This window comes from Carcharodon carcharias, chromosome 5 (assembly GCF_017639515.1).
Source record: "Carcharodon carcharias isolate sCarCar2 chromosome 5, sCarCar2.pri, whole genome shotgun sequence".
NCBI classification, from domain to species: domain Eukaryota; kingdom Metazoa; phylum Chordata; class Chondrichthyes; order Lamniformes; family Lamnidae; genus Carcharodon; species Carcharodon carcharias.
Window position 1 is genome coordinate 198,165,628 of NC_054471.1, and position 14,687 is coordinate 198,180,314.

Sequence of the window (14,687 nt, forward strand, 5' to 3'; positions counted from 1 at the left end):
AACAGGCTATTCAGGTTAGCAAAGCTATATTGGGGAGATAGTGGTGAAATATTAATGTGGCTGAGCTAGTAACCCAGGAGCCCAGGCTAATGCTTTGGGGTGATGGGTTCAAATCCCACATGGCAGCTGGTAGAACTCCCTCCCCCCTCCGCACTGCTTCGAGGTTGCCAACGTCTGATGGCAGGCTGCGTTCCTCGCCATCGACAGGCTGAGCGCACGATCGCAAACTAGTTTCATGATGTTGTGAAATCGATTTCTGGCCTTCTCGCCATGTCTGTTCACGCTGCTTAGCACACCCAATGTCAGCGGGCACGGAAAGTTCCACCTCTAGTCTCAGTAACAGTAACCATGAAATTATCATAGATTGTTGTAAAAACCCAACTGCTTCACTAATGCCCTTCAGGGAAGGAAATCTGCCATCCTTACCTGGTCTGGCCTACATGTGACTGCAGACCCACAGCAATGTAGTTGACTCTTAACAGCATCTCTGAAATGGCCTAACAAGCCATTCAGTTCAAGGGCATTTAGGGATGGACAACAAATGTTGGCCTTGCCAGAGACACCCACGTCCCATGAAAAAAATTATCCTCCAAAGTAGTCCCAATTCCATGTGCCTATCCTATTCCTATATCCCTTTACTCCCCCTTTCCTTCAATTATGTTTCTAATCTACCTTTACAAGTTGACATAGTTACTCTGCTTTAATCGCTAACTTGTCATTGTATCACGGTATCACATTCCTCTAGGTTAATGTTTCTCCTGTTCTCAAGCCTAAATTACCTACATTTAATCTTAGAACTTTGTGTCTTCATTCCATATCTCTTAACCATCAGAAATAGACCATTTCTATACTTTATGATCCTTTTATAATTTCAAATATCCCCATAAAATCATCCACAATCCTATCTGTTCGAACAAAAACGGCTCCAATTTTTAAAAGCCTTTTTCCATAGTGATATTTTCAGGCAACATCCAATGAACCTATGCTATACCTTTTATATAGCCTCAACATCCTGCCTATGGCACGAAGCCAAAAACTGCATTCAACTGTGGTCTCACTGGGATTTTATAGGGATCCACTCCAATCGCCGAGTCAGAGGATTGTGGGTTCAAGGCCCATTCCAGAGTCTCAAGTACAGAACTTAGTCTAAAACTACAATGTTGTGGTGAGAGAACGTTGCACCATGGGATGTGCCATCTTTTGAACGAAACATTACACCAAGACACCACCTGCACTCTGTGGTAAATGTAAAATATATCATGGCGCTATTTAAAGAAGGAGCATAGAGGTTTTTCTTGTATTCTTATCAATATTTCCCTAAAACGCCAAAAAAATGTTTCTTCTGATTGCTGTTTGAGGCATGTGTGCAAACTATTTTCCTTTTTGCCCCCAACATTAAAATGATAACACTTCAGGAATTCTTCATTAAGCCGTGGAGTACTTTGTGGCATCCTGAGGTTGTAAACGGCACTATAAAAGTGCAAATTTTTTTCCAACTCACAAACCTTAACTTTATATCCCAAGTCTCTGCCCATAAGGCTTTTTTTCCATGATCTTGTAAACCTAATGCCTCACCCCTTTGCTCTTGCACATCACTGAAGAGTTCTCCTATTCAAAGTAGATTTCATGTTTCTTCTAAACAAAATGCACCATCTCTCAAATACAGGCATTGAATTCCATCTGTTACTTTTACCCTCATTCCACCATATTATCAATATTTCCTTGCAGCTTTCTTTGATTCTCAGAATTATTTACCAAGCCTCTTCAGTCCTTCAATTCTACTATCATCAGCTAATTTGTACTCCACTCTCTCTGGCCCTATATCCAAATCACTGATGTATGTAATCAGCAGAATTATGTGCAAAACAGAACTCTTTGGGGCACTGTTACTCACTCCCAAGCATTTCAGAACCCTCCCTTAATATTTACTTTCTGTTTCCTCCTTTCAATCAGTTTTAATCCAATTTGCTACTCATCCACTAATTCCATACTCCTTTATCTTCTCCAATAATCTCCTCTATGATATGTTGCCAAAGGCTTCTAAAAAGCTCCGTGTACATCCACTTCTTTGTTCTCATCTACGATATGTCACCTCCTCAAAAGAACTTTATCAGGTTTGTCAAGTACAGGTTTCCTTTTTGAAATCTGTATTAGCTACTTCCAAATATTTTCTCTTTATCTTTGATGTAAATTTTTCATTTTTAATTAAAGATGCCAAAGATTTTCTTACTAGAGATGTTAAACTAACTTCTCTGTAATTGCCTGGGTTGGCTCTATCGCACTTTTGGAAAATGAATAATACATTCATCGCTCTCCAGTCCTCCAACACATATCAATTTTCAACAGAACCCCAAAGTATAACCTTTAGAGACACTGCCATTTTTCTTAATCTGGCTAGGCAAGTACAGCTTTTTAAAAGTTCATCTAAATTAAACTTTATACTTGTTACACATATATTTATGGCATTTAATTATTAAGGGGGTGGGTGTTGACTTTCAACAGGAAATTTAGTAGAAAAGGGTTCAAGCAAAACACACAGTATCAATAGCAGCAGAAAAGTAGCAATAAATTTAGAACCAAGGATGTAAATAAGAATGGGCATTATGAAGAAAGAATCTGACAAGGAAAGTGTTTTCCTCTTCAGCTCAGCAAAGCTTCTGGAGACTTGACACATAGGGCCTAATTTTCAACTTTGGCACTAGGGCATGGGTCATCTGTTATACACCGCACTCAAATTTTCCTAGGCAAGCTGTATAATGGGCGCCTGATCTGCTACTACTAGTTTTCTACCCCAATTACATTGAAAATGAACCCCATAGAATTTTACAACCTTGTGGGCAGATCAAAGGGTGGTTGCCTGGAGTCTAGTGAATGTACTTCTTTTGTGAAAATTATGTCAAAGCTGCACTTGATTAATGCAACGTGGTTATTAAAATGGTGTTAGGCTAGGATTCCTAATAGAGGATATTATTCATCAAGGATGACGAACACAGGAGACATTCCACTTCTGCAATCTTGTCAACCATTTTACGCGCCACAGTTTCTTTTTTGTCTTTGTCCTTTTTTAGTTAAAGTTTCTTCAGTTTCAGATTCAAGATTAAATTTATTGGGTATTGCTACATAGAACATCAGATTCCAATTTGTGATATGCAAATTTGTTAGTTTCATGCATGAATAATTTTACTATCACAAATTTGTAAAATGGTGCTCCATCACCCAATGCTTATCAATATAATTCACTGCATTGCTGATCAAAACAGATTAAAAATGTCCCAGGTTCAGCACCCTGTTTGTGCCAAGGTCGCTGGCCTCAACTGGAGTGGCATTGATGGCTGCCAAAACATTGGTCTCTGCGAACTGGTTAGAAAAGGAAAATGCTACTAAAATTCCCAGTCCTGGCATTATATCCTGACTGTTGCTATGCTCATCAATAAACAAAGGCCCATTAAATGCATGACATGTCTTCTATTACTTAAAAGAAGAAAAGAAGTAATGAAGACAGAAACAGAAGAATTTGATTCTAAGATTGTTGTAAGTTCATACTCTGATCTACTGAATAAATTCTCCTGCCACAAGCAAAACAGATACTCTCCAACATGTCAGCACAAAATGAGGACTAATTACAGAAATCAATGAAAGCTCCACATCATTCATATTAGAAAGTTCACTTACCGTCTGTACAAACTTGTTACAGATAACCTTCTTGTCACCCCTAGAGGAAAAAAATCCATAATAATCAGTAATCATGTTCAAATAAAATGGCTTAAAGCAACAAATCTGCTTGTGGATTTAATTCAGTCTCTGCTTTAATGTACTTGCAACTTGGTTTTAAGCAATAAAAATGCACAAGACTGAATTAATAGTGACAGTATGTTTCATGTCGAGTTGTTCTGCTCATTCTGTTCCTCGTGAGGTGTTCTCTGTCTGTGCTGCCAAGCTCGCAAGCGTTTACACTCACATTTACCTAACAACCAAAGACATTATCTGCCTTTGGGGGGTTGGAGGGTGCAGGGGGAAAATGAGTGACTCATTGTAATTGTGGCGACACATCTGTCAAATTAAGTGTAGAACTTAATCAACATATTAGGAAAGGCAGACCTGAACCAGGCAGAACCACATCAACACCACCCACAATACTGATCAACCTAGCTTACTAATGGAACCTGGAGGCATAGGGAATGTCACTGGAGTCTGTTTTTTTAAAAAAACAAACTCAGCTCCAAATAACAATGCAGTGCAAAGTCCTGTTGGGTAGGGAAGTTGTAGCTGGACATGCAGAGGAAAATTTAAGTGACCTGGTCTAGGAAATTGTATTCTTTTAGCTGGCTAAACTGCAGCACCACTTCTGCACATATTAAGCCTTGTGTGGCTCTGCAAGCCCAATATCAGTGGACTACACCAAAAGAGGAATGTAACAGGTGTAGATTTTTCAGTAGCATGAACTAAACTTGCAAACATAATGATAGGTCTGTATGTATAAAAAAGCTACACAAAAATAGAACTTACCATTCTTCTCCAATTTTATAAACATATATAATGCTGTCTGTCTGCCCAATGGCTATTTTGGTAGAATCTGGTGAAAAGGCCATGCCCTTGACCATATAGCTTTTCTTGCCATACTGAAAAAAGGCACACAGATGTTTTAAATAATTAGTTTGAAATAATCAGTGTGAAAGTGTGAACAGAACACAAATATTTCTATTAGAGCAGTACATAGATAAGTACTGATAAGCATATTTAATTTATGATTTCACAAGTATAGCTCACCAGATAGCTGATCATTTATAACTTATATTGCCTCTAACCTCACTTTAGACTAATGACTATAAAAGAACCTATGCCTATTGATAATATTTTGCATAGGTTGCTGAACTGTGCTGAACAAGTAGTCTCCAAATCACCAATTCAGAGGACTACTGTTTACACTTTAGGGGTCAATGGTGTTAGCACAGGTTGCAAAAAACAAATGAACTAGTTAATACTACCAATGAATATAGAGCATGACATTATTTGTACAGTACTAATTGATCTCACAAGGTGCTGAACACACCTCCAGGCTTTGGGTGTGGAACATGTTTGTCATATTTAACTACTAAATTAAAACAGTATTATTGGAGTTTCATTTGTAAGATTATAAATGCAAGAAAAAACATTTTACTAAACAAGGAAGACGTACAATGACAGCTTAATGAAACCATTCTTAATCAACTTTACAGACGAACAAATTCCTGCCACTTATCATTAATCATCTAAACTTCAAGGTTCAAATGTAATGAAAAGGTACAGAATGAAAAGATACAGCTGTGTACAGAACTGTGATTTTTCTTTAGTCTTTGCAAAATAAGTTTTCTTGTCCTATGTTTTTCAATTCAAGTAGCTTGTAACAGAAGTCTGGTCAATTTTCAGCAGTCATAATTCAGCTCAGAATGCATACAATACTGGGCCTAAAGGAATATCAGTTTTATGACACTGAGGTTATTTTTAATGTCTACTTACAGTAAACAACGTTACTATCCTACTGTACCACTGTCAATGGCACTTCTCTAGAATATGCTAACTATATTTTTTACTAAGCTAGTACATATAATTCTTTTGAAAATGTTCTTTAACCTTGGAATCAGCAGGTTTAGTCGAGAACTTATCTCTTCTTTCCCCATTTTCATCATAGAGAAGAACAACTCTGTCCACAGTGCAGACTGCAAACTTGCAGTTATTGGGTGCCCATGACATACATGTAACTTTTGCAGCACCATCCTGCAAAAAGGAAAGAAAGCTCAAGTTCACAAGTTAGGACTGCATTAAAAAGCAAATTAAGCCTTGTGTGGCTCTGCATGCCCAATATCAGAATTTCGCACTAATTGTTCAAATGAAACCAGAGTTCTCATCTTAACCACCCTCTCTGGCAATCCACTGAAGCTTCTAAACATCTTCATATTTATTCTGATGCTGGTTATGAACAAGCCCTTCCCAATCTTTAACCTGCTTTTAAATGTCAATTTCCACAGCATGTCTGGATTTCTTTGTCTTTAAAGATGATTTTGACTTTTACAAGTGTAATATCTGAATAGTGCCTGATAAGGAGTAAGCAGACTGCAGATACAGTGTGTGGTAGTACTCAGAGAAGTTCCAGGATAATGGAAGCGTGGTCCTGGGATCAAAGTGAGCAATGATGGCCTCCTGTAAGAAGGGTGTTGAGGGCTGGGAGAATTGAAGAGAGTTTGTTGCACGTGGGAACAGTAGAAGCGGCGTGTGAAGTTGTGGATGAGTTATGGGTTATAGCACTATTGGACTTAAATTTAGGGGACATGATTAAAAAGTTTGCTGTTGATACATAAATTGCCTGTGTGGTTGATAACGAGGAAGAAAGCTATAGTCTGCAGGAAGATATCAACGGACTAGTCAGGTGGGCAGGAAACTGCAAAATGGAACTCAATCCAGAAGTGTGTAGTAATGCATGCAGAGAGGGAAACAAGGTAATATACAAGACAAAAAAAATTGGGCAGATCTAAATACAAACACAAGACAACGATTCGAATTCCTACTACTTCTTTGCCCCAGTGATAACTTTACATATAAACCAGTGAAGAGTTACCACTAGCTTGACACAAAGGCTTCTGACTTGGGACTGGCACAGTTGCAAACGGCTTTCTTCCAGTGAATTCTTGAGCATTCACTTGATGCTTCTCACCCAACTCGTATCTCTCCCCAAGACACCCAAAACCCACACTCTAAACTCATTGTTTCTTCAACTACCGAGCAAACAAATGAGTTCCTTAAACTCAGTCTTCCAGCAGCACCTCTGCTAAACTGATCATTTTACTGAGTTCTATAACTGATTATTCAGTTAACTACTGTCGCCTTTTGTTTAACTTCTGAGAGAGCTTAAGAACGCAATCTTTTCTCTCTGACACATACTGAACACTCCCCCGCTCAACTCCTGCCTTTGTTCCTGTGTCTGTGTCATTGGATTACTGTCACTAGGTAACAGTAAAACTTTTCTACTTTATGTTTTCTTTTCCCAGAATCAGTGAACTTCCAGCCCCTTTTAACCCATTTCTTTAATTTCAGGGGTTGTAAAATCTTATTACAAACGTAAAACTCAAAAGACCTGAAACGTTTTAATTACAAATCAATCCAGACTCCCAGGCACCAAGATTCAAAAACAAAACCTAATTGAAACTGAAACTATTTTTACCTTTCTTAACACACAAATATTTATAAATTCAACTTAAAATTATACATCATAACAAAATTGACAAGCATATTGATAGGCATGGAGAACTCAAGTTATGAGGAAAAATTGAATAGAATAGGGTTGTTTTCTTCTGAAGAAAATACGTTAAGCTGAGGGGAGATTTAACTGAGGTGTATAACATTATCATTGAGTTTTACAGCACGGAAAGAGGCCATTCGGCCCATCGTGTCCGCACTAGTCATCAAGCCCCTATCTACTCTAATCCCATTTTCCAGCACTTAGCCCATAGCCTTGTATGCTATAGTATTTCAACTGTTCATCTAAATACTTCTTAAAAGTTCTGAGGGTTCCCACTTCTACCACCCTTTCAGGAAGTGAGGTCCGTATACCCCCCACACTCTGGGTGAAAAATTTTTTCCTCAAATCATCTCTAAACTCCTGTCCCTTACCTTAAATCTATGCCCCCTGGTTATTGACCCCTCCGCTATGGGGAACAGTTTCTTCCTATCTACGCCCCTCATAATTTTATACAACTCAGCCTTCTCTGTTCTAAGGAAAAAATCCCCAGCCTATCTAGTCTCTCTTTATAGCTGAAATGCTCCAGCCCAGGCAACATCCTGGTGAATCTCCTCTGCACCCTCTCCAATGCAATCACATCCTTCCTATAGTGTGGCAACCAGAACTGCCCACAATACTCCAGCTGTGGTCTAACTAATGTTTTATACAGTTCCATCATAACATCCCTACTCTTATATTCAATGCCTCGACTAATAAAGGCAAGCAGCCCATATGCCTTCTTAACCACCTTGTCTACCTGTCCTGATGTCTTCAAGGATCCATGGACGTGCACACCAATGTCCTTCTGATCCTCTGTACTTTCTAGGGTTCTACCATTCATCGCGTACTCCCTTGCCTTGTTAGTCCTCCCAAAATGCATCACCTCACACGTTTCAGGATTAAATTCCATTTGACATTGCTCTGCCCATCTGACCTATATCGGTCTATATTGTCCTGTAGTCTAAGGTTTTAATCCTCTATTTGCCATACCACCAATTTTCGTGTCATCTGCGAACTTACTGATAATACATCGTACACTCATGTCTAGATCATGAATGTACACTACAAACAGCAAGAGACCCAGCACCAAACCCTGCAGTACACCACTGGACACAGGCTTGTCACAAAAACAACCTTCGACCATCCACCCTCTGTTTCCTGCCACTAAGCCAATTTTGGATCCAATTTGCCTAACTGCCCTGGATCCCATGGGCTTTTACCTTCTAGGCCAGGCTCCCATATATCAAAAGCCTTACTGAAGTCCATGTGGACTACATCAACTGCACTACCCTCATCTACACACAGAGTCACCGCCTCGACAAATTTAATCAAATTTGTTAGACATGACCTCCCCCCAGACAAAGCCATGCTGACTATCCTTGATTAATCTTTGCTTCTCCAAGTGGAGATTAATTGTGTCTCAGAAATTTTTCCAGAAGTTTCCAGACTCACTGGCCTATTGTTCCCTGGTTTATCCCTACCACCTTTCTTGAATAATGGTACCACATTAGTTGTCCTCTGATCTTCTGGCACCCCTCCTGTGGCCAGAGAGAATTTGAAAATTGTCAGGGCCTCTGCAATCTCCTCCTTTGCCTCCCGCCACAACCTGGGATACATCACATCAAGGCCTGGGGATTTTATCCACTTTTAAGCCCACTAAAACCACTAATACATCTTCCCTTTCAATGCTAATTTGCTCAACTATATCATAGTCCCCCTTCCTGATTTATATGCCTACATCATCTTTCTCTATAGCAAGTAAAGATGCAAAGTACTCATTTAAAACCTCACCTACGTCTTCCGGCTCCTCACACAGATTGCCACTTAGGTCCCTAATGGGCTCTACTATTTCCCTGGTTATCCTCTTGCTCCTAATATACTTATAAAACACCTTTGGATTTTCCTATATTTTACCCACCTGGTTATTGACCCCTCCGCTATGGGGAACAGTTTCTTTATGCCCCCTCTTCGCTCTCCTAATTTCATTTTTAAGCAACCCCCTGCACTTCCTATACTCCTCTAAGGCTTCTGCTGTTTTGAGCCCTCGGAATCTACCATAAGCTTCCCTTTTTTCCCCCTATCCAATCTTGTACATTTCTCGACATCCAGTTCTCTGGACTTTAGACCCACCCTTCACCTTTACAGGAACATGTTGACCCTGCACTCTCACTATTTCCTTTTTGAATGACTCCCACTGCTCTAATGTAGATTTTCCTACTACAAGTAGCTGCTCCCAGTCCACTTTGGCCAGATCCTGTCTTATCATATTAAAATTGGCCTTCCCCCAATTCAGAATCTTTATTTCCAGTCAATATTTGTCCTTTTCCATAACTACTTTAAATCTTATTGAATTATGGTCACTATCACCGAAATGCTCCTCCACTGATGCTTCTACCAGCTGCCTGGCTTTGTTCCCTAAAACTAGGTCCAGCACTATCCTCTCTCTTGTAGGATTTTGTGTGTGCTGGCTTAAAAAGTTCTCCTGGATACATTTAAACAATTCTGCCGTTCTAACCCTTTTCACACTTTGTCTATCCCAGCTAATATTGGGGAATATTGAAATCCCCTACTATTATTACCCTATTATTTTACACTTCTCTGAGATTTGCCAACATATCTGCCCTTCTATTTCTCCCTGACTGTTTGGGGGTCTATAGTACACTCCCAGCAACGTGATTGCCCCCTTTTTAAGTTCTACCCACATGGCCCCATTTGAGGAACTTTCTAAGATATTATCCCCCCCTACTGCAGTAATTAACACCTGGATCAATATTGCGACACCACCTCCTCTTTTACACCCATCCTCCTACCCCGACTCACCTGAAGATTCCATACCCTGGAATATTGAGCTGCCAGTCCTGCCCTTCCCTCAACCATGTCTCCTTGATAGCAATATCATATCCCCATGTGTTAATCAACACCCTCAACTCATCTGTCTTACTCGCAAGACTCCTTGCATTAAAATAAATGAGGGGGCTAGGGAGAATGGTTAGGAAGAACCTATTTCCCTTTAGCAGAGAAGTCAATAACTAGGATGCGGGGTTGGGAGAACATTAATTGGTAGAACTGTTGGAAGGGTGTTGCGGGGTTTTTTTCAGCCAGCCGATAGTGGGGATCTAGAACTCACTGCCTGAAAGGGTGATAGAGGCAGAAACCCTCATTGCATTTAAAGGACACTTGAACATGCACTTGAAGTGTTTTAACTTAACCTGGCTACAGACCAAGGGCTGGAAAATGGAATTATGCTGGATAACTCCTTTTCAATGAGCCAAATTACCTTCGTCTGTGCTGTAAATGTTCTAGGTTTACTAATGAGAAAGTAAACATAAGGGCATATGAGAAGCCCAGTTCTGAGTCACAACTCATCTCTCTCCCAAACTGAATAGCCAATTCACCATCTATACAACAGGCCTGAAATCGAACGAGTGTTGACCGAACGATGTAAATAAATTTGCGCAAATGCAGAAATAAAAAAACAGAGAATGCTGGAAATACTCAGATAAAAAGGCAACAAAAAAAAGAAAAAAAAAAAACAACTGCGGATGCTGGAAATCTGAAACAAAAACAAAAAATACCTGGAAAAGCTCCGCGGGTCAGACAGCCTCTGTGGTGAGGGGACACAGAGTCTGGCTGACCCTTCACCAGAGCTAGGGGAAAAATAGGCAGCCACGGAGAGAGAAAAAGATATTTAACCGTTCAAGTCCGTGACCTTCCATAAGAACTTGCTTCATCCTATTTCCAGCGTTCACTGTACTTGGCTTCTATACAAGAGCGAGATTGATCAGCAAAGAGCACAAACTGGGGAGTTAAAAAGATCCACACCGACTGAGTGAGGCGCAACTCTGAAAGTGACTAATCCGAACAACAATGAACATGTTTGTAAAGGCTGTAAAAAAAAAAAATCCCCTTTGGGACATCCTGAGGCGGTGAGAGGTGCTACACAAATGCAAGTCCTCCTTGTCCCCCCCTCCCCCAGTCTGGAAGGCCGGCGGTCCGAGCGCTACCATCACCCGCATTAACGGTCAAAATCGGAGCCACAAAACTAAAAGGCAGCCCCTGTACAGGAGCCGGGGAGGCTGTCCCGCTTGCGGCCTCTCTCTCGGGCAGTACCTGGGGGCTCAGCAGGGTTTTCAGGTGTTTCAGCTGCATCCCGCCACCCCCCCCAGTCCAACTCGGGCCTTCGTTTCTGCTCCGATTCCCAATCCGCCTCCGTTTCCCTGGTGACCGCCCCGCCCCGCCCCCTTCCTCCCTCCTACGTCATCCAAATCCGCGTCATTCCCCCACCCCACCCCACTCGGACGTTCGTTTCTGCTCCGATTCCCAATCTGCCGCCGTTTCCCTGGTGACCGTCCGGCCCGGCCCCGCCCCGCCCCTTCCTCCCTCCTACGTCATCCAAATCCGCGTTATTTCCCCCCCCAACTCGGACGTTCGTTTCTGCAACACAAAAACAGAATTACCTGGAAAAACTCAGCAGGTCTGGCAGCATCGGCGGAGAAGAAAAGAGTTGACGTTTCGAGTCCTCATGACCCTTCGACAGGGTCATGAGGACTCGAAACGTCAACTCTTTTCTTCTCCGCCGATGCTGCCAGACCTGCTGAGTTTTTCCAGGTAATTCTGTTTTTGTTTTGGATTTCCAGCATCCGCAGTTTTTTTGTTTTTATATCCGTTCGTTTCTGCTCCGATTCCCAATCTGCCGCCGTTTCCCTGGTGACCGTCCGGCCCCGCCCCGCCCCTTCCTCCCTCCTACGTCATCCAAATCCGCGTCATTCCCCCCCACCCCACCCCACCCCACCCCACCCCACTCGGACCTTCGTTTCTGCTCCGATTCCCAATCCGCCGCCGTTTCCCTGGTGACCGTGCGGCCCGGCCCCGCCCCCGCTCCGCCCCTTCCTCTTACGTCATCCAAATCCGCGTCATCCCCCAGTCCCACTCGGGCCTTCGTTTCCCTGGTGACCGCCCGGCCCCGCCCCTCCGTCCCTCTTACGTCATCCAAACCCGCGATGACGTAGAGCCCCCAAACTGCCTGCGGTTTACCTCCGTCCGCCATGGTGACGGGTCCGCTGCTGGACGCAGAGTTCTTTCCCCTCCACCTGACCCTCGCAGTCGGGGGATCTTGTTTGCCGACATGGTGTGTGTGAGCCGGGATAAAAAAAAAACCAAAAATATAAATACAGCAGTTACCGGGAGAAAATGTGAAATTCTCCACACCCGCAATTAAAAAAAACGCAGCAACCCGACTAAAGTGGAGATGCCGGGGATTGAACCCGGGGCCTCATACATGCAAAGCATGCGCTCTACCACTGAGCTACATCCCCGCGCTCCTCGCCATCGCCGGGTATTTTATACAAGCTGCAGCTGGGTAGAGGCTGTTCTCATCTCATCTCCAGTCTGGATGCCCCCTCCTGCCCCTTTCACTCTGTGGCCCCAGTTTAAACTCACTCACATACAATCATAGGATGGTTGCAGCAAATAAAGGAGGAGGCCGACTCCCTCCAAAAGCAACTCCCCTCCAAAAGTAACTCCCCTCCAAAAGCAACTCCCCTCCAAAAGTAACTCCCCTCCAATAGCAACTCCCTCCAAAAGCAACTCCCCTCCAAAAGCAACTCCCTCCAAAAGCAACTCCCCTCCAAAAGCAACTCCCTCCAAAAGCAACTCCCCTCCAAAAGCAACTCCCTCCAAAAGCAATTCCCTCCAAAAGTAACTCCCCTCCAAAAGTAACTCCCCTCCAAAAGCAACTCCCTCCAAAAGCAACTCCCCTCCAAAAGCAACTCCCCTCCAAACGCAACTCCCTCCAAAAGCAACTCCCCTCCAAAAGCAACTCCCTCCAAAAGCAATTCCCTCCAAAAGTAACTCCCCTCCAAAAGCAACTCCCCTCCAAAAGTAACTCCCCTCCAAAAGCAACTCCCTCCAAAAGCAACTCCCTCCAAAAGCAACTCCCTCCAAAAACAACTCCCTCCAAAAGCAACTCCCCTCCAAAAGCAACTCCCTCCAAAAGCAACTCCCCTCCAAAAGCAACTCCCTCCAAAAGCAATTCCCTCCAAAAGTAACTCCCCTCCAATAGCAACTCGCCTCCAAAAGTAACTCCCCTCCAAAAGCAACTCCCTCCAAAAGCAACTCCCCTCCAAAAGCAACTCCCTCCAAAAGCAACTCCCCTCCAAAAGCAACTCCCTCCAAAAGCAATTCCCTCCAAAAGTAACTCCCCTCCAAAAGCAACTCCCCTCCAAAAGCAACTCCCTCCAAAAGCAACTCCCCTCCAAAAGCAACTCCCTCCAAAAGCAATTCCCTCCAAAAGTAACTCCCCTCCAAAAGTAACTCCCCTCCAAAAGCAACTCCCTCCAAAAGCAACTCCCCTCCAAAAGCAACTCCCCTCCAAAAGCAACTCCCTCCAAAAGCAACTCCCCTCCAAAAGCAACTCCCTCCAAAAGCAATTCCCTCCAAAAGTAACTCCCCTCCAAAAGCAACTCCCCTCCAAAAGTAACTCCCCTCCAAAAGCAACTCCCTCCAAAAGCAACTCCCTCCAAAAGCAACTCCCTCCAAAAACAACTCCCTCCAAAAGCAACTCCCCTCCAAAAGCAACTCCCTCCAAAAGCAACTCCCCTCCAAAAGCAACTCCCTCCAAAAGCAATTCCCTCCAAAAGTAACTCCCCTCCAATAGCAACTCGCCTCCAAAAGTAACTCCCCTCCAAAAGCAACTCCCTCCAAAAGCAACTCCCCTCCAAAAGCAACTCCCTCCAAAAGCAACTCCCCTCCAAAAGCAACTCCCTCCAAAAGCAATTCCCTCCAAAAGTAACTCCCCTCCAAAAGCAACTCCCCTCCAAAAGCAACTCCCTCCAAAAGCAACTCCCCTCCAAAAGCAACTCCCTCCAAAAGCAATTCCCTCCAAAAGTAACTCCCCTCCAAAAGTAACTCCCCTCCAAAAGCAACTCCCTCCAAAAGCAACTCCCCTCCAAAAGCAACTCCCCTCCAAAAGCAACTCCCTCCAAAAGCAACTCCCCTCCAAAAGCAACTCCCTCCAAAAGCAATTCCCTCCAAAAGTAACTCCCCTCCAAAAGCAACTCCCCTCCAAAAGTAACTCCCCTCCAAAAGCAGCTCCCTCCAAAAGCAACTCCCTCCAAAAGCAACTCCCTCCAAAAACAACTCCCTCCAAAAGCAACTCCCCTCCAAAAGTAACTCCCCTCCAAAAGCAACTCCCTCCAAAAGCAACTCCCCTCCAAAAGCAACTCCCTCCAAAAGCAACTCCCTCCAAAAGCAACTCCCTCCAAAAGCAACTCCCTCCAAAAGCAACTCCCCTCCAAAAGTAACTCCCCTCCAAAAGTAACTCCCCTCCAAAAGCAACTCCCCTCCAAAAGCAACTCCCCTCCAAAAGTAACTCCCCTCCAAAAGCAACTCCCTCCAAAAGCAACTCCCCTCCAAAAGTAACTCCCCTCCAAAAGCA

General features: G+C 43.2%; 1 protein-coding gene and 1 non-coding gene across 3 annotated transcripts in view; both read right to left on the reverse strand.

Moving 5' to 3' along the window:
* ift172 (intraflagellar transport 172) overlaps window positions 1–11,476 on the reverse strand; it is a 154,458-nt gene extending 142,982 nt beyond the window's left edge. For both annotated transcript variants that reach the window (XM_041188324.1, XM_041188323.1), the window contains exons 1-4: window positions 11,363–11,476; window positions 5,611–5,754; window positions 4,507–4,619; window positions 3,673–3,712 (exon numbers count right to left, since the gene is read on the reverse strand). In XM_041188324.1, coding sequence (XP_041044258.1) covers window positions 3,673–3,712; window positions 4,507–4,619; window positions 5,611–5,754; window positions 11,363–11,401 — 336 coding nt within the window. In that variant the 5' untranslated portion in view covers window positions 11,402–11,476. The remainder of the gene's footprint in view (window positions 1–3,672; window positions 3,713–4,506; window positions 4,620–5,610; window positions 5,755–11,362) is intronic.
* Window positions 11,477–12,495: 1,019 nt separating this feature from the next.
* On the reverse strand, window positions 12,496–12,567 carry trnaa-ugc. The gene has a single exon. It is a non-coding gene; the product is annotated as a tRNA-Ala (tRNA).
* Window positions 12,568–14,687: the final 2,120 nt, after the last annotated feature.